At 32.6% G+C, this 25,921-nt stretch overlaps 1 protein-coding gene across 3 annotated transcripts in view; it reads right to left on the bottom strand.

The window, feature by feature from the left end:
- LOC140434312 (uncharacterized) overlaps positions 1–25,921 on the bottom strand; it is a 162,028-nt gene that overhangs the window by 44,666 nt on the left and 91,441 nt on the right. For all 3 annotated transcript variants that reach the window (XM_072522476.1, XM_072522475.1, XM_072522477.1), the window contains 2 exons: positions 19,023–19,205; positions 15,800–15,994 (listed from right to left, as the gene is read on the bottom strand). In XM_072522476.1, coding sequence (XP_072378577.1) covers positions 15,800–15,994; positions 19,023–19,205 — 378 coding nt within the window. The remainder of the gene's footprint in view (positions 1–15,799; positions 15,995–19,022; positions 19,206–25,921) is intronic.

The following is a 25,921-nucleotide window of genomic DNA, read 5'->3' on the forward strand; positions in this document are numbered from 1 at the left end:
TTTCACATTTGTATCAACCCATAGATATGGTACAGTATGACCTTCATTTAGCCAAGTCTCGTCCAAATAAAAAATTGTTTTCCCTTCTTCTCGGTACTTTTTAATAGTTCTTAGATAATCTCGTCTCCAACATACAATGTAATCTTTTTCAATTAAAACGGATTTTCTTCTATTCTTTTGCCAACGAAATCCCATCTCTCTCAGTAGTCCCCATAATTTCTTGTTGCTTATGATTGGTAACTCTTCGTTTTCTCTAATTAATGTTTGGATTTTGTCCAATGTTGGAAATTCTTTGTTAAAAAAAATGAGTGGACGCTGCGGCTTATCATGTTTTTATGTATTTCTTCAATTTCCAAGGGTTTACTCCCTCCACTCTTCTTGGGAGATGAAACAGTTCCTCCTTTTCTTTCTTTTAGGAATCTATAAATTGTTGCTTCTCCAACCCCTGTCATATTTGAACACATGTTAACGATTTCACGAACATTACTTAAAGGGCGTTGATGTACAAGTGCATCGTGTACATTTAATATTATATTTTTCTCTCTTAGACTGAAGGCACCTTTAAAACTACACTTAACCGGGATAAAACCTATTGTCGACGTCATTTTTAAATGCAAATAACAAAATATCGACACCAAAAACGTAGGTAGGTAAGACATGAACAATGTACATCTACAAACTAAATGGAAGATGCAAACAATTTCTAATTTATATTATTGGCATAAGCTGTAATGTGGCATAAAAACTACTTAAACTATCATTAGTGAAGCCTTATCAGTAATTCCAGGCAATCGTTCAAAGAAGGTATTCTTTTTGTGTCAGGCGATAACTTGTATAGAAAACAATAATCACCTTTAAATTACTGTTTACATTAATTTATTTCGTGAAACATTGAATTCTCTCGTTAATCACCCGTGTATAATTAACAATAATCGTGTGGCATATATACCGACGTTTTTTACGCACAAAAAAGGTATAGTGAGATTAGTGGACACTTATTTTACAGAAGATTTTTTAAAAGATAATGAATTGTTGACGTCATCTTAAAATATTAATTTTTTTTATTTATTTCAAAACAAGTATAGGGTGACGCCTATGATGTTTTTTTGACCTGTTGAGGATTTGCATACATAATGTGCTATCAATATGGTGGAAAAGGACTATAGTGTTAAGTTCTCTTTTCGAAAACCATAAGTACTGATTGTTGTTGAATAGCGGTTCAACAAAACATTAAAGGATTTATTTTGGCTAGCAAATATTAGTGGTAATCCAGATTTATTCTTTTTCTTTGTTATCCAAGCCAACTATATCTGTAAGGTAAATGATATAAAAAAAGTTCATATCAAAGTTACCTACGAAATCAGAATCTTAATAAAAGAAGAAAATTATATGGAACACTGTAAACCGTCAAATCAGGAAAAATAACCTAGTGAGTGGACTATTATTTATGACTGTCTTTAAAATAAATTTAACATGAATAAAGCTTAGTTAACTTAAATAAGACCAACGTAAAAGTTTCCAGACTTTGGAAAAGAAAATGATGAAATACTGCAACAGCTACAACGTGACGTGAAACGATGTTTGAGTTTCCTCTAGTTTATTTATACAATTATCGAGATTTGTATTTAATAAACTTCATGTGTTTTTTGTAATGTTTTTTTTCTTCAAATTGGAGCACTCTACCAATTATTGTAAGTGCTTAAAGTGATCGAATTACTTTACTCTGAGTGCGTTTACTAAGAAGCAATAATAAATCTAAATAAATATTAACGTTTTGAGCATAAATACACTAATGGAAAATCGATAGCTATATAAAGAGCTAAATCACAATTCGTTTTCCATTGACGTAGAACATGGTTTTACTATTAATTATTATTTGATTGGAATATTGTAATGCTTGTATAATTTCTAAATGTAAATTAATATTACAAAATGACTGGTTAATAAATGACTAGGGCTACTATGTAGTAGCTAAATGTCGCTATAGGTTAGCAGTGAATAACATTTTTGTGTGTTTCAACAGAAACATTTGTGGAATGCTTAGATACTCAGGAAAAATCGACTCAGTGAAATACATAGACAGTCAAATAAAAAAGTAATGTAACATTAACAATAAAACAGAAAAGTTCAACAACAAATCGGAAATTCTAATGTAACGAATATGTTTGTTAACCCTCCGGTGTCCACGCAGCGGCACTCCGTGCCGCAATTTTAATATTTTAATAATTTTTACCAATATTCTTTCGTATACGCTACTGTCTATTTAGATATGTGCACGTGACTATATTTAAAATATTACCTGCTGATGTTGCATTTCCTAAAGTGTTGTATCAGTTTGATATTGACCATTGAAGTGGCAGTTGTTTAATAGAGGCATTCCGTACGGCAGAGTAGCTTGTCATGTAAGTAAAATTTGTTCATACAGTTTTTTAGCACTTAAATTAACTGATGTACTTTTTGTCATTTTGGGGGTACAAAAAGGCCAATTAAGTATTTGACAGACATTGAGTTGCAAGAGATTGCGGAAAATCTATCTGATTTTGACGAAGATATTGCTGATTTTAGTCCTTCAGATGGAGAACAAGAAATTATTGAAAATGACAATTACGACATCAAATCGTAACTATCTGGTAGCGATGATAACGATGATATAGGTCTGTTACAAGAGCCAGATGATAGTGATTACTCATTTTATATGGGCAAGGATGAAGAAACAATTTGAAAAAGTACCCCAATAGCTTATGGCAATAAAACCAGAGCAAAAAATATGAAAGAAGTTTCTGGACCAAAAGGCAATGCAAAAAACGTATTGAATCCATTAGATTCGTTTCTTTTATTTATAACTCCAGCTGTGATTGACAGTATTGTTAATTGCACTAATATATGTATATATCCACAACAGAATAGCAAATAATCTATCTTGCCAGAGAGACAGAAATTGCAAATTAACTTGCAGTAAAAAAAAAGGAAATCATGTAAACGTTCAAGAAATATGGGCAAAGGACAGAACCGGTATGATACGGGCCAGAGCTGCATGTGGTTACAAAAGATTCCTCTTTCTCTTTCGTGCTCTTCGTTTCGATGATGTTGGGACACGAAAAGATCGTGAACAAAATGATAAATTAGATGCTTTTAGAAGTATATACACAGACTTTTTGAATAATTGCATGAGTAATTACTGTTTGGGAAAAACGTCACTATAGACGAAATGTTTCACCCTTTTAGAAGACAATTTTGCTTTGTACAATATATGCCACAAAAACCAGCCAAATATGGCATAAAACTCTATGCACTTTGCGAAAGCAGGTCTTACTATACTTGGAATTTCGAGATATATTGTGGAATACAAAGAGACGGACCGTACAAATGTTCAGATAAACCATTCGATATAATACAGCGTTTGGTTTTTCCCATAAAAAACTTCAAAAAAGAACTTCCTCCCCAATTTCTTCCGGATAAACTACGAGCTATTGGATCTTTAATATTCGGGTTCCAAGATAATATGTCTATAGTTTCGTATGTTCCTAAAAGAAATAAAGCTGTATTATAGCTCTTTACCATGATCGATACGGACGAAATAGACGAAGATACAGGAAAACCAGTAATAATTTTAGAATACAATAAAACAAAAAGTAGCGTCGATAGGGTTTACCAAAAATGTGTTTCCTACCGACACAAAGGATTACCAAAAGATGGCCATTAGCAATATTTTTTCACATACTAGATTTAGCTGGAATAAATTCCGAAGTTATTTATAATTCCACTAAGCCAAATATGTCGCGACAAAGAAGGAGAAAATTCTTACTTGAATTAGGTTTCTCACTGATGAGGGATCATTTAGAAGACCGAGCAAAGATACTAACACTTCCAAAAGATGTAAGAGAATTTCTGCTGCCTTTTCAAATTGACAAAGAACCCACCAGCACGGTGACCAAAGACCAAAGTCGAAGTGGACGGTGTCATATATGCAGTGCGCATAAAAACAATAGTTTCCTGTGACTCATGCCAACAATTTGTTTGCAAAAATCCTAGTGAGAAAAAAATTCAGTGAAATATGTGTTTGTATCCTTCAATGGAGAGAGATATTTTGTATTTTGATATTTTTCTATTGGGATCTTTTGTGAGAATATTTTTTATTGTAAACGTTTTCCTTGTTTTGATATTTTTGTAAGACTGACTATTCGTTTTTATGTTTTACGCCTAAGCCGTTACATTATAAGTCATAAAATAAATTGCTAAAAATAACGCTTTTTTTTTGCGTCTTTTACGAATTTTTCTAACAAAGTTTTAATAATTTTTAACTTTTAATACCATTTTTTCTATGTGCGGCATTAAGTACCGCAGTGTGTCCACTCATGTAACTTTAAGAGACGTGGCTGCCGGAGGGTTAAGGTGAATTGCAAGGTAAAAACTCTAGAGATATGGAAAAATTTCTAAATTCACCTTAGACGTTGGTATTGTGCATTTTGTTATGGTGTTTGTTATAAAATAACGTGCATCTTATCCCCCAATGTGATGGCATATTGGACGATCCATACAATGTATGGGTACGTATGGGTGGGAAGTGGGAACAAAAAGAGTCTTAACACTCATACGCTTATGAAATACACCTGGCAAATCAAAAGGGTCTTAACATTTTACTCTGTTTCGATTTATTTTGAGTAAAATGTCTTTAATATTTTCCTATCAACCTCTATAGACTAACTCTTGGTCCTTTAGACCACAAATTAGGTTTTTGAAGGCAGTCCCAACTTTCGACGAAAAATCGTCATGAAATAACTACATGAAAACGTTTGAATCAGCTGCAAGAGCTAATGCATGGTCTGAAAATGAAGGCTGTAAACCTGACTATTGTTCTTTGAGGAGATGCATTGCAAGAATATAATAAACATGCTATATGATCATACCACGTCTACCAGACACAGCACATCTACCACACATAATTCAAAAATTGAAGATCAAAGAGAGATGTGGCTTTTCAAGAATATGCAGTAGATATTGCTACGTTTGTTCGATACACTAATCCAACAATTCCTAAAGAGATGATGGAATAGTTGGCCATTCAACCATTTATTGATGGGCTTCGTGACCATGAAATGCTGAGAACATTGCGATTAACTCGTCACAAGACGCTAGTCGATGTCTTGGTCGTTGCCGTCGAATATGAATCAGCTACACAGGCCTTTGACGGGTACATAAAAGGACTGTTAAAGAAGAAAAAGAAACAGACAAACTTGACCAGCTTGTTAATCTAATAAAAGGCATTGCATCCAAGAAAACGAAGACCATAAAGTGCTGTAATTATGGGGAAATGAGGCATGTACGAAGTTCGTCTAAGCACCCCAGGTAAAACACAAATCAAGAAACGTGCCAGCAGGAAAACTAGAATGGGTCGGCTTTTGATCCAAAATTTTTTCCAAAGACCGTCTCATAATTGAAATGTCTGAAATGTCTTGAAGCAACTAGGACTATTATACGTTCGGCAGTTACAAATAGCCGTACAAAATTTTATCAACAAGGTTGCGACTGCCGACTGTCACGAAAAAAAAATCAAATCAAAGAAATTTAGATGCAACTAGAAATTGGGGCAGAAAAGTTCGTCCATACTATCATAGTTGCTGACATCGAAGATTATGTTATATTAGGAATAGACGAAATGAATTTGCATGGATTTCAATTGAGTTTTAAGAATGGGGTATTCAAAGTTGGTAACGAGAAGGAATTTCTTTATCCACATGATGAAGAAAATATCCACAGATGATATCCATTGAAAAAGATACGGATGTGTCTGCGAGAAGTGAAACAATCATAGGAGCGTGGCTGAAGGAAATTGTGGAAGAAGGAACACCTGGATCCATGGTAGTATGATTAGGAGGTTGGTCGAGGAATTATAATTAAAAAGAAATTGAATACTGCTCTAAAAAAATTCCTGTAGGACTTATTAGTATCAATGATTACCTAGTGACCAAGAAAGAGATAAAATAAGTAGAAACCTGTGTATGAGTACCAGTGACGTTCATAATACGCAAGACGAGCACATCCGATAATTCCATCAACAAATTCGACCAAATGATTGCAGTTGCTAGCCAGTCTCTAAATCAGGCGGAGAAAAGGAAAGTTCTTCATAGGTATCGTGACATCTTTGTACCGAAAGGAGGCAAGATAGGGAGAACTACCGTTGTCAAACATAAAATCGATACTGGTAATGCCAAGCCATTTCGTTAAACAGCTCAACGATTACCGCCGGCAAATAGAGAGGAAGAGAGGAAGACGGGGGGATATAACCTTTTACACGCCCATGGATCTCTCCAGTGGTCCTGGTCAAAAAGAAAGACGGAAATACGAGGTTCTGTGTGGACTACGATTTATTGAACAATGTTACCAAGAAAGATAATTATCCTCTGGCTCGGATCGATGACGCGTTGGATACATTGGCTGGAAGTCAATTGTGTTCTACTTTGGACTTAAAGTCTGGATTTTGGCAGGTAGAAATGGGTCCAGTAGATGAGGAAAAGACAGCCTTCTCCACGGGATCTGGATTGTGGCAATTCAAAGTTATGCCATTTGGACTCCTGCGACATTTGAAAGGGTTATGGAAAATGTGGAGAGGGTTATCTTAGAAAACGTATCTGGTGTATTTAGACGACATAATCGTCTTGGGGAAGACTTTGAAGACTATCTGGAGAATGTAGATGTTTTTAATCGACTTAAAAGCTGCCCAATTAATGTTAAACCATAGGAAGTGCCAGTTATTTCAAAATAAAGTCAATTATCTGGGTCATATAGTCAGCAACGGAGTGGTCGTGGATAGCGCTAAAGTCGATTCCATTAAACAGTGGCTAAAACCGACTGACAAACATCAAGGAGAGGTTGCTTACTATCGGAGGTGCATTAAGAAGTTTGCAGCCATTAACACGACTTATAGAGGAAACAAGAGATTACTGCTTGGATTAAAACGGAAACAACCGCGTTTTTCATTATCAAATAAACTATTGTTGTAATAAACAACTAGAATTTATAACTTTTAAATAAATAAATATTTTTCAACAAAAATTTATGTGTACTTTAAGGGTATTTAAATAAATAAAATAATAAATAAATAAAATATTATTATATATTTTTATGTAACTTTTGTTATCATTTTGTTATCAAGTTTTTGCAGTTTTTCGCAAAACATAAATAAATTATCAACCAAATTTAATTTAGAAGGTCTCAAATGATTTGTTTTTTTATAAGCATTCAAAAAACCAAAATCAAAACTTCTAATTAGGAAAAAAGTATTAAAAAAATTAAAAATAGTGATTTTTGATGATTTTTGCTATAAAATCAATGTTTAAACAATGAAGCCGTTAAATTTAATTTGCTTTGTTAAAAACGGTTTAAAATGCCATACCAAAAGCTGCAACGCATCTAAAAAGTTTTTATTTGTACTAAATATTAGTTCCATTAAAAATTTAATTTAGATACTTTATTTAAGTTTCGAATTTATTACTTTGAGAATATTCCAGCCAAACACTTATAACTTCTCGCTTTCCTTGTGTTTTTTCTACACGATATTCCAATACGTATACTTTGCTAACTTTCTACCGCAAATTTAAGATATATTCCATAAGTTTGAAAGATTCTAATTCACTTAAAAGTTTTATATTTCCAGTAATTTTACATGGATGTTGGCTATAAAATGTTGGCCTACGCCACAGTTCTCTGATAAAGTCGTCCGAATGTTGTGCTTTTAGCAATTTTATTTCGCAATCATCAAAAGCTTTTCCGATGGAATATTAAATTTCGTGCTAGGGCTTTTGATAAGCTTATAACTGTCAACGGTAATCAACATATTATGTTGGAGAATACAATTGAACCAATTTTAGATCGAAATCACGAGAAAAAACTGTTTTTTCGTATTTTTGTACAGATAATGTATGGGATATACATTTTGAGAAAATGATGATCTGACATTTTTAATTAGCGTATACACAAATCGTGAAATATTATCGTTATCGTTATTGTTACAATAATTAGGTAGAAAACGTGGGGGAGTTATCGAAATTTGCAAAAATATCTACAGTTTAGTTTGTTTAATGACTTCGCGATATCTTGATCCATTCTGCCATGATAAATCCGTAATGAATTATAATGTTTGTTACAATAATCAACATAGGTTTGATGAAATAGGTGACTAATAAGCACAGTATCAACATAAAAGCAACCCTTTTTAATATTAAGCTGTTTTTTATATTATTACGACAGTTCAGTAAGATTTATTTCATATAGAAAATGTCCCTTGACGAAAAAGAAGAAGTATTACAAATCTAGAATCATGCCCCGGAAACTTTTATATGCATGACCTTGGAACATTCCCCCATCACTTTGACCCCAGCCAGTTAAGAGAAATGACAGCCTATCTCTCTCACGGTGACTTTAACCAATGATTTATTTTAACACAATCTCGGGGTGTCACAAATAAAATAATCAAATGAAGCTTAATTCCACAATGTCAATTCTGTCAAAAGTAATGACAGATCTTTCGTTCGTTTACAAGCTTTCAATTTTATTTTATTATTATTGATAAATTTTATTTTATTATCTTTAACTTTCGTTCGCATTTATTCTTAGTAATTTTAATTTAAGTTGGTTACTTAGTTTTTAAAGTTTAGTTTTAGTTACCTATTGTAGCAAAGAATTTTTGTGTTGTGCTAGTAAAAAAACTAAACATGGTGAATTATTGTTGTTCCGTTTTGTACAGATCATGGAAAAATTACAAAAAGGATGATGATAGTAAGTTGTCAAATAGTAAGATGTCAGGAAGCAAACAATAATAGTATTTAACATTTGTTTCTGAAAATATCAGTGTAATAAATATTATGTAATTAGTTTATAACTGTTTTATCTTAAACAACAAATAAATATACGTATATATAGAAAAAATTGTGCATTTTTTATATATCGGTTTATTTTTTAATAATATATGAGATTATTTCATCGGAAAATAAGATATTTTCGAGTAAATTTTAATTAGTAACGAAATAGCCCGCAAGAGCATAGCACACTACCACCTAGCATTGAAACTTCCGTGTTAAGGAATAAAACAATGATTGGCGCATCACCTAGTGATCGGGCGCATAACTATATATACATGGCGCTAAATTCAAAAGTTTAGTAATATTACCTAGGATTGTGAACTCATTTTAAAGTAAAGGAAAATCGATATAATCCTAAAATAACAAGAAAAATCCTTATCCTATACGATAATAAATATTTTTCGTATACTTTTTGGGTTTTCTTGTTATGTTGGGACTATATTTATTTTCCATTACAATAAAATGCCAAAGTGGTTAAAAAAATTACAGAATAAAATATAGAATAAAATCTTTATTTATAAAAATGTTACAAGAAATGTTATATGTGTTACAAGAAATATTAATAATACAAGCCATGTGTAGTATAATTTAGTTTTCTTAATGTTGTGACAAGAACGGGTCAGTAGGTATTTAAATAATTGTTTTGTCATTCTTATCAAGTTTTATGTGAATAAAAGTCTAATTCTGCAAAAGACATTTTACTACAATTTTATTCGTATAAATTTACAATGGGGAAGTACTTTAGACCAGATAAACTAGAGGCTGGTCCAAACTGTCAAACTTCCACCAAAGAATTCAAACATTAGTAAGTATATAACATTCAAGAATTTTTTAGAAAGCAATGAATCTAAAGATAAATCCCTAGAAGATAAAGATAAGTACATGCTTTTAAAAAATTAATCTACGATTACATAAGCGAAGCAATCAATCTGGAAAACCAATTGCTTTTTTCACACATACCCTCACAGATTCTGAATAAAAACATTATGCAATTGAAAAAAAAGCAAATGAGTTGAAGTATTTAAAAAATGCAGACATTATCTGGTAGAAAAGCAATTCTAACCAATTACAGATTAAATCACTATTTGGTTTATATAGAATGACGGTATATATATCAAATCTAACAAGGAGAACTAACTTTACTTCACAAGAATTTATTAATTATCTACACTCTAAAGGAATATATTCAAGTAGAACAACACCATATAATCATGAAGGAAATGGTTAAGTCGAAAAATACAATGAGTTATATGGAAATTGGTGAATCTAGCATAGAAAACCAAAAATTTAGAATTCACTTAATGGAAAACTGCTTTACCATGTGCTCTGCACTATATACGAAGTTTACTGTTGAATTGTTATATTATTGAATCAAGATAATGATGAAGGTCCAAATAACACACTAGAGAATTCCACTACTAAATAAATACCGGATGAGACAGAAAATTTACCTGTTCAAAAACCTGATGATAATGATGAACCAAGATTGGAAAATTCAGATTTTCATTCTAGCTGTAAATCAGCTGGAGCTAAAAATAAACCAAAATAGTTGCAATATTTTGTTCAAAAATAGGGACGGGTGAATGTAGTATAATTTAGTGTTCTAAATGTTGTGACAGGAACTTGTCAGTATTTAAATATTTTTTTTGTAATTCTAATGTCAAATTAAAGCCTAATAAGCAACAGACAGCCATCAGACATTCTGAGTTTTTTGTAATACTTTCATCCTAATGCAATAACACACACTATCAGTGGTCAGTGAAAACTCTTACAGTCTGGCGTTCTACTCACAGAAAGAGAGAACTCAAGGACCCTGCTAAGTTGGAAACAGAACAATTAAATGATTTAGTTCTAGAAAGAAGTTTATATACATTTATACTCATACTATATGTTATATATTTATATGATAATACTTTTATTCTTATAATCAGAATCATAATATAAGTTCCAGAAAAATATTCTGGTTATCAACAAAATTATGATTTTGATTAGATTAGCAAAATATTGCTTCTTGCAAAAAGAAAACCCAAGAATGAGGAATAACCGAATGATAGCAAATAGAAAAAACGAACAAAAAAAAAGAACAATGGAGAAGGTAAATAATTTATTTCTAAGGTATGCTTAAAGTTTTCACCCAGAGTGTAAGCTTTGCTAAAACCTGATATAGTAACTTTATTTGCTCAGTATAAACTCCAAACAACAGAGGATAATAATGTTTTTATGCCTGAAATGACAAACACAATTACAATCAACAGATTTTTTCACCAGTATGTCATCTTAAGATCAGACATCCCATCCCTATCATCAACAGAATAGGAAAGATCCCTGTCAACACATTCAAATTTATTTATTCATAACTTTGAACGCCTTACCGCTGTCTATGTGGATGCAGGCTAATATACGGGACAAGCCGATTAAATGTTACAACTTAGTGGTTAAGTACACAGTATTTTAAGATAATAAAATTAAATAATGTGAAATAAAAATATATTATGTACACAAACACATGCATGTACACATATATATATATATATATATATATATATATATATATATATATATATAATTAAACATGTAATGACATTTTAAAACCTATAAACCCAACAGTTAGTTCTATGATTCTAAAATCCAGCACAAACAATAAAGATGGAAAAATAACATAACAAAAATAAAAAAATATGTAAAGTATTACTTAGTTACAATAAAAACATGAAGTATTTTACACAGTTAAGTTTCCAAACTCTATGGTACCAGTAACTCTTCTACTAATATTTATATATTTATTGAGGGACATATTAAATACATTTACATTTAGGTTGTTTAACAAAGATACAAAAAAAAGTATCGTATTGTACAAAAGAATTGTAAGTATCTATTCAGTGGGCTATTAGCACCATAGGTTGTTCTACAAAATGGAACATTAAAAGTACATAGATGAGGCAAACCATGGTAATATGGTACTCTAAGACCAATCTCACTCACAAAAGAGGGACAGATCCCTCCTCATACTTAAAGCAGGCAAGCTCATAGCTCATAGACCTCTCCATGATAGTGTAGTCATGGTCTGCTAATCTAATTCAACTTTGAAAGGCGCACACCTGTAGAAATTTATGCCGAACCCTCTCTAAGGTGATGCTTTTTAAGATAGTTGTTGAACCATCACCTACAAATAATTCAAATACTAAGCTAAGTAAGACTGGTTTTATAATATATAATTTTAGGTTAAATTTATAAACTAATTTTATAGTAAAAGGTCAGATATAATGTGAATAAGAATATAGGTCAGTGGTATAATAGTTCTTACCTGGTCCTGGTAAAAACAAACTCGGAACGGCTGTTCTCGTAATACCGCTATTTCCAACATTGACTATATCTTCCTCTTTAAAATGACTAGCGCATACACGAAAATTGTTATAAATAGTTTCTTTTGCAGCATTCTCTAATTAGGGCTCTTAACAGCATTCACCCATTTATCAAACATATCCATATAATGTCCTGGACTTAAAAAAGTAGTATCAAAGAATATAGACGCTTAAGCGTCTATATTCTTTGGTAGTATCCATGCAATCTGGAACACATCTTTTTTGTTCAGTTCTTCGTCTCTACATTGTTATTCCATGTAATGTGTTCGATTCCATAATAAAAAATCGTCGAAAATTGTACGATTTTGCACTATTTATACAAAAAATTTTAAATTATAAAATAAATTATAAAAAATAAAACAAATACAAATATGGCGCCGTATTTGTCTAAACTCAACTTTGACTTGATCACAGCACACTCACTCCGCGCAGGAACGAGACTAGCAGCGCCACCAAGCGAATGGGCGCCTAATCCGAACATGATTTGACCTTGGCTATCCCTGTTACCAATCTAGGTGTAATTTATCTATGCGCAAGAGGAGCTAAAGGGTATGTATGTAAGGGGTGTCCATTTGAATTTCCCGCCAAAAGATGATTAGTAATGAACCCAGTCGCAAGTGGTGCTAATGAACGAAATTTATACATTGAGTTGCCTATCTATTTCTATATAATATATTATTTATCTATGTCTAGAATGTTCTAGATATCATCAAAACAGAAAGTTCAAGTAGTACTAGTAATGGAGATTTTAAATAGTTTTGCCACTCAGTTAAAGTTTGTAATATTTTTTGCTGTTTTTAATAAAAGCTGAAAATTTAGCAGAATACATCACGAAACAAGAAGCGAAACGAAGGGCTTTTTGGCAATCCAAATTTCTGTGACAATCCGCCATATTGCGAAGTGTTGTTTTGTGTGTGTTGTTTAATAGTAACAAAAGAATCATACTGTTCTACATATTTTTGTAATAAACTCATTGTGATGACTACACGAAAAGGAGGATTTTATTGTGTTGTTCGTGGGTGCCCATCTAAATCTGGTGAGAAAATAGGTAAGTCTCTTTTCAATGCCGAGAGCTCGTAGCAAGTAAACAAATTAAATTTGAAATTTAAACGCGTTACAAAAGTTATCTGAACATTTATATTTTAGTTAAATACACTTTTTACAGTTTAAAAACAGATCTACTTAAAAAACATTAGTTTTAATGATTACTTCGTTTCTCAGTGTAACTATAATTTTACTACAGTTTTCAACGACTTCCTCATTATTTTTCTTAGTGTATTAAGTAGTTTAACTGTCATTGTCACTCCGAAATTTCTGTCCTACGAACATCAAAGGTACCGACAAAGCTTTCGCTTCTTATTGGGTGAAGTATTCTGTGATAAAAGTAGTACTAGTAATTGAGTTTTTAAATAGTTCTGCCACTCAGTTAAAGTTTGTAATAGTTTTTGCTGTTTCTAATAAAAGTGTTTATAAAGAAGTTTAATAATATTTGCGCATCAAACTGTGCTTCTTCTTTTTTTCAATTTGTAATTTAGTATTTGTTTGGTTAGTGATTTTTAAGATTTGTAAATTTTTAGGCAACAAAAGAGATGGTAACTACCTTAATTTAGTGAAAGTATTACTGGACAAATTCTAACAATTCGGATGTAACATGTCTCTTAAGATCCACGTTCTCCATTCCCACCTCGACTTTTTTCCAACTAGTTGTGGAGCTGTGACTGATGAGTATGGAAAAAACGTACATCAGAATATTTCAATAACCGAAAAAAGGTACCAAGATCGTTGGAGCGAAGCTATGCTTGCAGATTACTGCTTGTTGGTGTGTAAGGATACCCCAGATCTCCCTTAAATGGGACAAACTAGAAGACCTCTATCAAAAGAAGTCCATGCATGGTTCTCTTCAATCTTAGTAACTCTTAGTCTTAAACTCAGTAATTTAGAACTCTTGTACATAGCCACCATTAAAGGCAATTCAAACGGACACAGTAGTTTACCATATAAAAATATTTGTGTTTTATCTTTCAATGTCATGCCATATCTATTTCTATAGTACGTAAATCTTTCAGCTAGACTTAGGTAATATACATTGGGGTAAGTGTGGCAACTGCACTTTCTCGAGTCTATGCCAATATCCCACGTTACTAAGAGAAAGTCTACAATTACTCTAACAAGAAATTAAAAAATGTGACTAATGTGAATTGTACGAGGTGTAAATCAAATATGCCATTTACTAATAAAAAAAAATAAAATAACATCGGTTCACAACATTTTAATAGCTCTCCGTACATTTTAGTGGGTAATATGCGGTCTTTTTCAGTGAGCCAGCTGTAACAACGAACGAATTTACGATACGTTTTAGCAAATTAATATTTGGTCAGCACAATCTATGAGAATTCGTAATTATTTACTTTTTATCAGTGGCGTTTTATAAAGACATATTAAAAGTCTTGTATTGAAATTTGAATTTATTTCAGACATTTATTTTATAACCATTTTTTATTTATAACTATTCATATTTTGGTTTTTTTAAGCGTAAACACTTGGATGGGATGTGGAGTGAAAAAGTTAAAAAAGAAAAGCGACTAACAGCTTTCGTTAAAGGTAGTGTTTTTTAGTCGATCATATACCTTAAAGATAATTTGTTTTATGTCTTATCAGACGGGTCTATGACGTCGATGTCATGAACTTATACCACTGGTTATTTTTATTTTTATTCTACGAAAAACTGATGGAATATATGGGAAATCATGTTACTTTAACCTAATATTTTATCTTACTTCAAAATTAAACTAAAAACTAATTAATAAAACAAGTATGAAAACTATTAAGACAAAGAAATCGAACACAAATATAACATCCGATACTATAACAACATCGATAAACACTGATTGCAAAAACTGATCGCATGTTTTAAATAACATTTTTGATGGTTATGCAATTTCCACTAAGATATTATCCAGACTATTTAATTTTCAATAATTAACAAAAATGTAATACAATGACAAGTATGTACATATTTACTTGTCGATAACAGTTTTTAGATAACATGAATCATTTTTGAATAATATGTGTGAATTTCTGAAATTGATTCCTGTAAAAGCTTTAATCGTAGGAAGTCACGTACCTATATTCCCACAATAGTATGGTGAGATCGGGTAATTACGAAATTCATAGAATGACAAAGGCACTAACAGAGAGGTAATGATAGAATTAATTTATAATAAAATAATTCAATTCTAAAAAAAAATAATGAAATAACCACGCCTCTGGAATTGTATGATTTTCCAACAGGTGGTCTTGACTACAGCAGTGGGCTTAAGAAAGCGCATTTGCCACAATTACCTCAATATATATTACCTATGTTTAGCTGAAAGATTTACGCACTGTATCATATAAATAGCAGCTAATAAAATAATTATATTATTATAGTCGTTTTTCTCAATTCAAAATTAACTTTGAAATGAAGAAAACAAAAGATTCTAGACCGCTGTTATTACTGAACCTAATTAATAAAATTTAGGTACATAAGTTGAGTAACGTGTAAACTGTAAGTAAAAATATATGTAAAATCAAACTTACCTACAGCCTTGTTCCATCTAGCATACGCCAGTAGCACCCTTTTAAGCAAAACTTGATTTTCCTGTCCATCTTCACCGCAAAACAAACTGCAGCCGGTCCTGTGCAAGTCCTTGACGATTTGCACTCCGAGCTCTGCATCTGCCGGATGGGACCATTCACTGAAGCAAGTCCGTTCCACCTTCGGCCAGTCCACGCCTGCAAACAAAATAAACGTCTATTTTCCTTGGAAAGAGAGTAACTTGTCATGGGACGTGGATCGTTTATTTGGGAAACTTTGTAGCGTGCATCTGCAGTTGTTCGCACACCTAAATACACATCAGATTTCCGAGATCGTTCAAATTTGAAGAGGGGCTGAATATAACCGATATTTTCACAGAAAATGGATGAAATACTTAAAACGGCGTATGCTTATATGATATTCTGAGTTATGTTTCAGATAAGTGTTGATTTAGGTTATTCCTAAACCCTTTCCAAAGATGAAAGATGAGTTTAGGCATAAAGATATTCATAAATACACGAGATCGATAATTTTAAATACAAAATTACAATACCATAGACAACATACAACGTGGAACTAACATATATTCTACTATCCAGTAGTTGGAATAACTTAATTACCAAGTCATTGGAAGAAAACAAATAATTTGATATCGCTCAGATACGAAAAAGTATTTGAAGTCTATTTGCTATAAACAAAATATATCTTTGCAAAATATGCTTACAATAAATCTTCAAAATGAAATATAAATGATAAATGGAACAGCTTGAAAGCCTGTGAAACTCTAGATATAAAAAGGGAAATAAGAATCAAGAAAGGATGACGACAATGGAATCAACAAGTGAAAAATACAGTAATTGAAAAGACACAAGTACTTGCAAGATAAGACAGACGAGAAGAAGGAAATATACAGGAAATTATTAACTATCATAAGATCTTTTTGGTCTACAACTAGAAGATGTATTTAGTTTTTGATCATGTTCTATTTTGGTTTTTAAGGTTTTTCTATACTTTATATAGTATGCCAGTCACTGCGATGGGTCGATAGTCTTTACATTTATTTTTGCTCCTTTTTTAAATAGAGTTGAGAAGTAGCTTTCGTTTTGTTGAGACATGATTGAAATACTATTGTCAGTTCCGTATCCGTAAAAGCTATTCCTTCCATGATTTAGGTAATAGTTTTTCGTATATATACCCCTGTCCCAGGGGCTCTTTATTTTTTAAAAACTTTGTAATGTATGTATGTATTTCAATCGATATTAAGTGGACTGTAACAGTTTAGCAGTTACCACTAAAATATAATACTTCTTGATCCTAGAATGATTTATTTTTAATAGTATTTATGACAAATTAGGAAGGTTGCATCTTTCCTCCACCATGTTTTTACAATAATATCATTCTGCGCGGTGATCCATGAGCTTACAATCCGCGTCCTAACCTACCATAGGCGTGCGAATAAGAAACAAAATGTGATATCAAAAAATATAAAAATAAATGCAATAATGGCATTAACAAACTTTAAATACTGTTTTTTCGTTCATTCTTGTGATATTCTTATTTGCGATCATTGTGTTCCTATGTTTTGCGTACTTTTCTTCTTAAACTCTGTTCGCTGCTCCGTTAATAAGTTTTTAAATAATATACAGTATATGTAGTAGAAGCATCGGTCCTACGTGAGATCATGATTAAACGTTTAAGAGCCTTTGAGATATGGGTCAAAGATAAGCTGACGACATATGACGATAACGATGGATAAAGTCAGAAATGGAGGTTTTCAGAAGGCTGAACCAAATTATATAACTGATCCTAGGTGAATGTAATCCAAGCTAAACAAGAACATCAGATCTTAAAAACAAAGGTCATGGACCTAGAAAAAGATAAAAAAAATCGTGTTTTATTTTGTTTTCTTATTTTCAAAAGCTGTATTAACGTATCAATATTATGTATAGACACTGTCTTATGGCATCTTTCCATTCACTTCGGAAATCGAAATATCAAATAAACTTAATTTTATGACTAAAATATGACTTATTCCCAACAAAAATAGTTACTATCAAGTACTTGCAGATTTACTTCGAATACAATTATCACATACTATAATGTCATATTAATTTGAAATTACATGGGACAAGTTTGCAGAAATTGGGCTACGCTGACGAATGGTCAATTGCAGCAAGACATAATAACATGGATATTACAGAAACAATACTAACGAATGACGTATCAGTTAAGGGAGAATACTTTCGCAAATGGAGGCTACGGACCAATGCAACGAAAACCGAAGTGTGCTGTTTCCATCTGAATAATGCCCCAGCCAACAAAAAACTCTCCGTTCACTTTGAAAACAGACTGCTCACTCATAACTCAACACCAAAATATCTTGGAGTGACTCTGGACATAACGGTGGGTTTTAAAGGACACCTACAAAGAACGGCAGCAAAACTGAAAACGCGAAATAATAGAGTCCAAAAGCTATATGGTACTACCGAGGGGTCCTCAGCTTTCGTACTCTGATCATCCGCCCTCGGACTTGTATACTCGGCGGCTGCATATGCTTTCCCGATATGACTCAATAGAAAATACACGAAGATTATTTACAATCAATTAAACCAAACAATGCGAATGATCCCAGATACAACTAGACCCATACCAAACTATTGGCTTCCCATTCTGAGTCACATTCCACCGGTGAAACTGCGAAGAAGTTATTCTATTCTCAGAGAATACCGAAAAATCGAGGCTAATCATCATATACCCATCCACCATGATAAGCTTGATATCGAAATAAACAGACTGCGATCCAGATAGGCTCCATTGTTAAGAGCCAACTCCTTATATCAGGAACATTTCAACCTCAACAACGCTTGGAAAAGATAATGGGAGAGCGACTAACTACAGGAAACACACCAAATTACCTGTAGCGATTAGAAACCGCCAGGCTTTGAACTGACCCGTAATACATGGACAACGCTAAACAGAAAAACAGAATAAGAACAAGTAGCTGAAGATGTGCTGACAGCTTATATAGATGGGGAAAAGCCCCTAATCCTGAGTTTGACTGTGGTGCACAACGACAGACCGCCAACGACAGGCGATTTCCTGGAGTTTTCGATGAGTTCGTGAATGCGACCGAAAATGTTTTACTGTTTATTGATGTTTAATTAAGCGTTCCTATTGTATGCCATACGATAAAAAAAAAACTTCGAAATTAACGAAAAACCATACCTTTAGCTAATAGATGTCTGTCAGCTAATTGTAACCACAGTCTTCTTCGAAATTCCGGAGGAATACCTCCAGGTAGCTGGGCGACCATCTTCATCGCGCTTACCCATTGGGAAAATCCTGTATCGCCTGGTAGAGGCTGGATACTGAAACGCATGTCTTCGGAAGAATCACCTTGAGGCACACCTGTAAAGAAAATAAAGTAAGTAATTTTTTTCTACATACTAGAACTATAACGAACTATAATGAAAACTCGACATTTTTTGGGGTAAAGATACATTTAGAAAAAAATATATTGCAAATATACAGTGCTAGTCAAAAGTCCGTTCCCCTCCTCGTATCTTTTGAACTTTTATTGATATTAAGTGAAATTTGGAGGAAGGTAATAAACAGACGTAGGCTTCTTAGTCATAACAGGTGACGTAATAGTGACAGATGACGTTACAGCGCCACTGTGAGAGATAATTTTAAATGGGACCTTATGGCAAGTGATACCTCGTTTGGAAGTTATTGAAAATACCTATTCAGTCACAATAATTTTGTTCGAGCGTAAGCTCATTTTGATAAATAAATTAAATAAATACTAAAATTGTAGCTTCTCATTTAATTAATATATATTTAACAACCAGTTCTTATAGTAAGTGTTTAAAATGTGCTCCATCTACTTCCTGGCAGTAATGCATCCTATTTCTAAACTCTTTTCGTACTCGTTCAAATGGTTCCGGGGAAAATTGCCACACATTCTTTAACAATTCATTGTTTTAAAATGTCAAAATTGTCGGGTGCTGTAACGTAAACTTTACACACAGCTGCTACTTTGTCGGCTACAGTACGTACCATTCTGACTTTGTAAAAATTTAAACGTCTCGTTAAACAATAATTAAACTAAATATTAACTAAGAACAACTAACTAAAAACAACTTGACTAAACTTGGATTGACTAAACTAAGCAGAAACAGAAACTAAATATTGAACTATAGACGCTTTTGCAAACTAATAACAACTAGAGAATTGACAAACGTCAACTTTTTTGACAAATAACCAAAGGCGGACGTTAGAATTTTTATTAATTAAATGCCAAACTAGAATTTTAGTATTTATTCAATTTATTCGTCAAAATCATCTTAAATCCAAACAAAATTAGTATGATTGAATAAGTATATTAAAATAATTGTAGTTTCGCATTTAGTTAATAAATATTTTAACGTTCGCCTCTGGTTAATTGTCAAAAAAGTTGACGTTGACGTAAAAACAATTAGAGAATTGAAAAACGAAAACTTTTTTACAAGTAACCAGAAGCGGGGGTTTTAATATTTATTAATTAAATGCGAAAATACAAATTTAGTATTTATTTAATTTTAAATAACAAGAGTTATGTACGTAAGGATAACTTGGAATCAGAGATGTTTGCAATAAACGAGGGTCTAAGACAAGGAGGTGTTATGAGCCCCACATTGTTCATATTGATTATTGACGACATAATTAAGGAAACAAAAGCAAGTATACACAAAGTACATATCGGATATAGTAAACTACGACCGGTTGGTATAGTTGAGTGTGAATTCGCAGATGATCTCATGTTATGTGCTTCCAACGAGAGGGACCTCCAGAAAAATATAGATAGATGGAATAATGAGCTGGCAATTAGAAACATGAAGATTAATGTTAAGAAAACGAAGGTGATGTTAATAGCGAAAACTAACCGAAATGTTAACATAGAAATTAACCAACAACTCATAGAACAAGTAGATGCATTCAAATACCTAGGGGTTACAATAGACAGAGAAGGTACCATGCAAAATGAAATAACAGAAAGAATAAGTAGTGCTTCAAAAGTGTACCATAATCTTAGTAGAGCATTCATAGGTAAACCTGAAATCAGCAGAAGAACCAAAATGACAGTTTATAAGACAGTATTCCGACCAATCTTGATATATGGAAGCGAGAGCTGGGTTTTAACAAAGCAATTAAAAAGCAAGATACAAGCCATTGACATGAAATATCTAAGACGAGTCAAAGGAATAACACGACGAGACAAAATAAGAAATGAAGATGTTAGAGAAGAACTGGGCATAGATTCTGTACTACACGCTATTGAAACACAACAAATAAAATGGTTTGGTCATCTGTGCCGAATGAGCGACAACCGACCCGTTAAGCAAGTCTGGAAGGCTAAAGTGAAAAAGTTTAAAACCAGAGGCAGACCACGGAAAACCTGGGATGACGAAGTAGGGCAGATTATGAAAAGTAGGGGAATGGAATGGTCAGAAGCTCAAAATAAGGCAAAAAACAAGAAAGAATGGACAAAAATCGTGCACAGAATAGAATAAAAAAAAAATCTGTATTTTCATTGGATTTGAGATGTAATGTATATCTGTAACCTGTATTTGTATTTACCTCACACCTTAGGGTAGAGAGGTGTTCGATTATATATATATATATATATATATATATATATATATATATATATATATATATATATATATATTTATTTAATTTATTAATCAAAATAAGCTTAAACTCAAATAAAATTAGTATGGTTGAATAGGTATTTTCAATACCTTTCAAACGAGGTATCACTTGCTATAAGGACCTGTTTAAAATTATCTTTCACAGTGGCGCTGTAATGTTATCTGTCACTATTACGTCACTTGTTATGACTAGTTAAGAAACCTGTGTCTGTTTATTACCTCTCCAAATTTCACTATTATAAATATAACCGTTCAAAAGATACGAGGGGGGAACGGACTTTTGACTAGCACTGTAGTATGTAGAGCCGTTACTCTATATTATTAATAAATATATTAGGGCCATATTAAGATATGTTATAGGCTGTAAGATAACTCCCCCCGACCTGAATGGGAATAATAAAATTTATATGTATAAAGGGAAGTGAGGGAAAGATAAGAAAAAACAAGAAAGAGACAAAAGGGATATAACTTGGTTATGGGTCAAACAAGATACCCTGTAGCAGTTCTAAGCTTGACTGAGTGAAACCTAATTATCTGGCCCAGGAAAAACTTTTACTACTTTGGTAATGGGCCGTATATGTTACAGGCTGTAACAGAGGGGAAGAAGCTTTCGGATGAAATCGAAATAAGAAGAGGTTTTAGACAAGGATGCATATTACGACCTATCTTATTCAATATGTATCACGGAGAAATTATCCAAGAAGCGCTAGAGGGATAAACAAAGTGAACGAAAAACCTATCACCAATTTAGGATACACACTCTGATAATATGGTGCTGATAGCGAAATGTCTCGAAGATCTATAGTAACTAGTAAATCAAGTTGTGGAACACAGTAAAGAAAGAGGGCCATATCTGAATACGAAACAAATTTAATTTATGGTGATCACTAAATCACAATAACAACCAGAGAGCTTAATGATCTACGGAGGACAAATAAAACAATTCCAAAAGTACAAATATTTAGGATCCACAATTAACGACAACAACGATTATACTGAAGAAATCAAATTCGGCAAGCAAAATACGCATTTACCAAAATGAAAAATGTTTTGTGTAACGGAGATTTCTCGATCGGATTAAAAGTTAAGATTTTTGAGGTGGTAAGTGTTCTCGCTGCTGCTGTCTAGAGCAGAGTCATGTTCACTGTTTCACTCTTTGTTGTAATTAAATTTCAGTACTTTTTATCAATACTCTTATAACTCCTCTCTGTCACATATATAGACACGTATCAGGACGAACGTATAATTGGCATCATCTTGCGACAGATTAATTTATCTCACGTTGTGAGCGCGTAACGGATAAATATCGTCGTCTTCTCAATCAATTTTCTCAAAGTTTCATAAATGGCATTCAAACGTGTCTCAAACTAAACTCGTATGCATTTAACACATGCTACAGAGCTTTAACAACCTTCTAATTAGCAAATCCTTGCCAGACGTTATAATTATTTTCCGAGATATTTATCCACCTAGGAGAAACTAGTTTCCATGTAATTAAACTAAAAGCCAACATTAGCTCAGCATAATATTATGGCAAAGCTAGTTAGCTGGGTATACAGATGGGCATGGTGATGCTCCTTTAATTTTTAAAACCACTTTGCAACGTTTTTATGAGATGCTAGAAGTGTCACACGATAATTAGTCTAATATAAAGTTTCCAGGTATAAATCTTGTAAAATATTTTGTAGGGTTTGATTAATATTACAAAGGTCTTGGAGAAAGGTCTGATGTGTTATGTATAAAACATGACATAGGGTAGAAAGGCTGATAAAAACAGTTTTAGAAGCCAAGAATACTTTCGCTTAAAAGTTTTTTCTACATACAAACAACTTAGTTTGACAGAAATAATAAACAAGTCAATTTTTTTAGAGTGGATATAGAATGAAAGGTTTTGTTAAGGATTTTACTGAAAAATAGCAAATATTAGATATCTGTCACGTAAACTGTGCATAATGACTTTCATATTATCATTTAACTTACATTTATCCTAAATAAAGCACCTATATATTCTGACGGGATACGGCAACAATATATTGGCTTATAAGCTGTATTTAAAATAGTAACCTTGATCTGTACAGAATTATGTAAGCAGGTGTGGGGTAATGCTGCACTTCAGTTACATTAATGGTCTGTTGATTATTCAAATCGTGCACGAATTTGATGCTAATAGGAAAGGTATTCAGGCGTTTAATCTTTAAAAATCTTTTCAGTCCATAATAATGAAAAGATCTTCTCCAATATAACAATAATTATACTAAAATGATGGCATGTCTTCCGGAAGTGAACTGATTTTCCGTTCGGATTTCCGAGTGAGGACTATTTCAGAGGGCGACTATTTCTTGGAATTTTGGAAGTCAGGCAAGAATATGAAGTTAAAACATGCAGTTAGGAAGAAAAGAGGAAACATTGCTTGTATTTCAGAGACGAAGTCGAAAGAGAAAGTGTGAAAGTATTAGGTGAGGAATACAAATTGTGGTAGGTAAAGTAACTAGGAATGGGATTCATATAATTACTCATCGAGAAATGAAAAATAACAGTAGGAAATGTAAGAATGAGTAACAGATAATGACAGTTGTACTTAATGAAGAAATGTTGAATGCCGTGTGTGTATGCTCCTCAAGTCGGTCTTCGAGAGAATATAAGAAAAGGTCTTTATGATCGATTAGAAGATATACTGCCAAGAAATACAATATGATAATATCAGCAGAAAAAACCAAATGTATGACAACATCTAAATACCCACTACGATGTAAAATCGAAATTGATGGGAAAATAATAAAGCAGGAAGCACGGTTTAGATATCTGGGAATAGATATAACTAGTTATATCTATTCCCATTCCCCTATAGAGATGTTGAAAAAGAAGTACGACTGCTTAAAGGCAAGTAAAGCGGCGGGATCTCTAAATGACACAATCTGGAAGAACAAACAAACACCTAAGACAAGACACAAAAACAAGAATCTATAAAGCAGCAATTAGTCCTATATTAACATACACGTCGGAGACAAGACCTGGCACATCTAAAACGAGACGACTACTAGAAACAATAGAGATGAAAATACTGCGACGAATATCAGGGAAAAATCTGTTGGATAGGAAGAGAAGCGAAAACATAAGAAGAGCATGCAATATAGAAGACATAAATGGATGGGTGACAAAAGGGAAACAGGAGTGGAACGAATCCATTAGTAGAATGGCATAGTATGAATAGAACGAGATAAGTCACCAAATGGACGAAGAAATATTGGCAGACCAAGAAAAAGATCGTGCGATAATTTAAACAATTTAGGGGGCTAATATTAAAGAAGAGACAGGCTTTAAAGCCTACATACAAGAAGGAAGAAGAAGAAGAAGACCATACCACAATAGATAAGAGAAAAATATCCAACTTCTACATCTAAAAAAACAGACATGCAATTATTCCGTGAGGAAAAAAATATAGATACAATGATGAAACGCTTTGTTGTTACACAATTTGTTAAGTATTCAATTGACCGTGTTATTAGAAGTTTTGGACATGATGTATTACAACTGCCACCATATCATCCCGATCTAAATCAGACTGAATTGGTTTAGGATGCTCTTGAAAATTTCGTTGGTTTAAGAAATGTAAGCTTTAAATTAAATCACTTTTTGAAATTATCTAATGAGTGTTTTGATTCATTTCCTGTTGAAAAATGAAAAAATTGAAAAAGTACTTTGAATTGAGGATACCTTTGTGTCAAAAGTCAAAAGAATCTTAACTTAATGCAGTTTTTGGTCAAAATATAATTGACTTGGATAACGATGCAACAAACAGTGATTCCGATGAAGAATAACATATTTCGGTTAAAAGTAAGATTTTAATTTTCTATTTCTTTGTAGCATGACACAAGTTTAAATTTAAAATGAACCATAACCTTTACTTAAATATTTTCTAAAATATACATTGTTTTTGTAATATTCGCATCAAAACTAAATTTTTGACGCGACTACACCGCATTCAGAACTAGCTTGTCTACAAGCTCACTATATCTTTCTCATAAAACTGTCTTTTCTCTTTACGCGCAGTTGATCAGCTACTTCTTGTTTATCGTCCTGTAACTCTTGATAAATGATCTTTTATTCGTGAAGGCTTCGTGGCTTTATTACTAGCAAATGTTTTATAGCACAAAAGGCAATATGGAAACTGACGAGATAAAATTGAATTTTAAATACTTAGTTGAGTATTGATGGCACTTTACTTTTTTTTTTGAATTCATTGTGCATGAACTTCTATCTTGAACTTGAAATCAAACTCAGACAAGACAGACAGAAATGAAAAACAGACAAGATACGTACAATAACTGATGGTAAGGTAAACAAAGTCGACTCTGAAGATGAAGATACGTGAACGAAATGTGTTTTGAGACGCAGAAATGGAAGGAGGTGAGTCTCTAATCCACAGCAACA

The sequence above is a fragment of the Diabrotica undecimpunctata genome, chromosome 2, assembly GCF_040954645.1.
Source record: "Diabrotica undecimpunctata isolate CICGRU chromosome 2, icDiaUnde3, whole genome shotgun sequence".
Classification (NCBI taxonomy): Eukaryota; Metazoa; Arthropoda; class Insecta; order Coleoptera; family Chrysomelidae; genus Diabrotica; species Diabrotica undecimpunctata.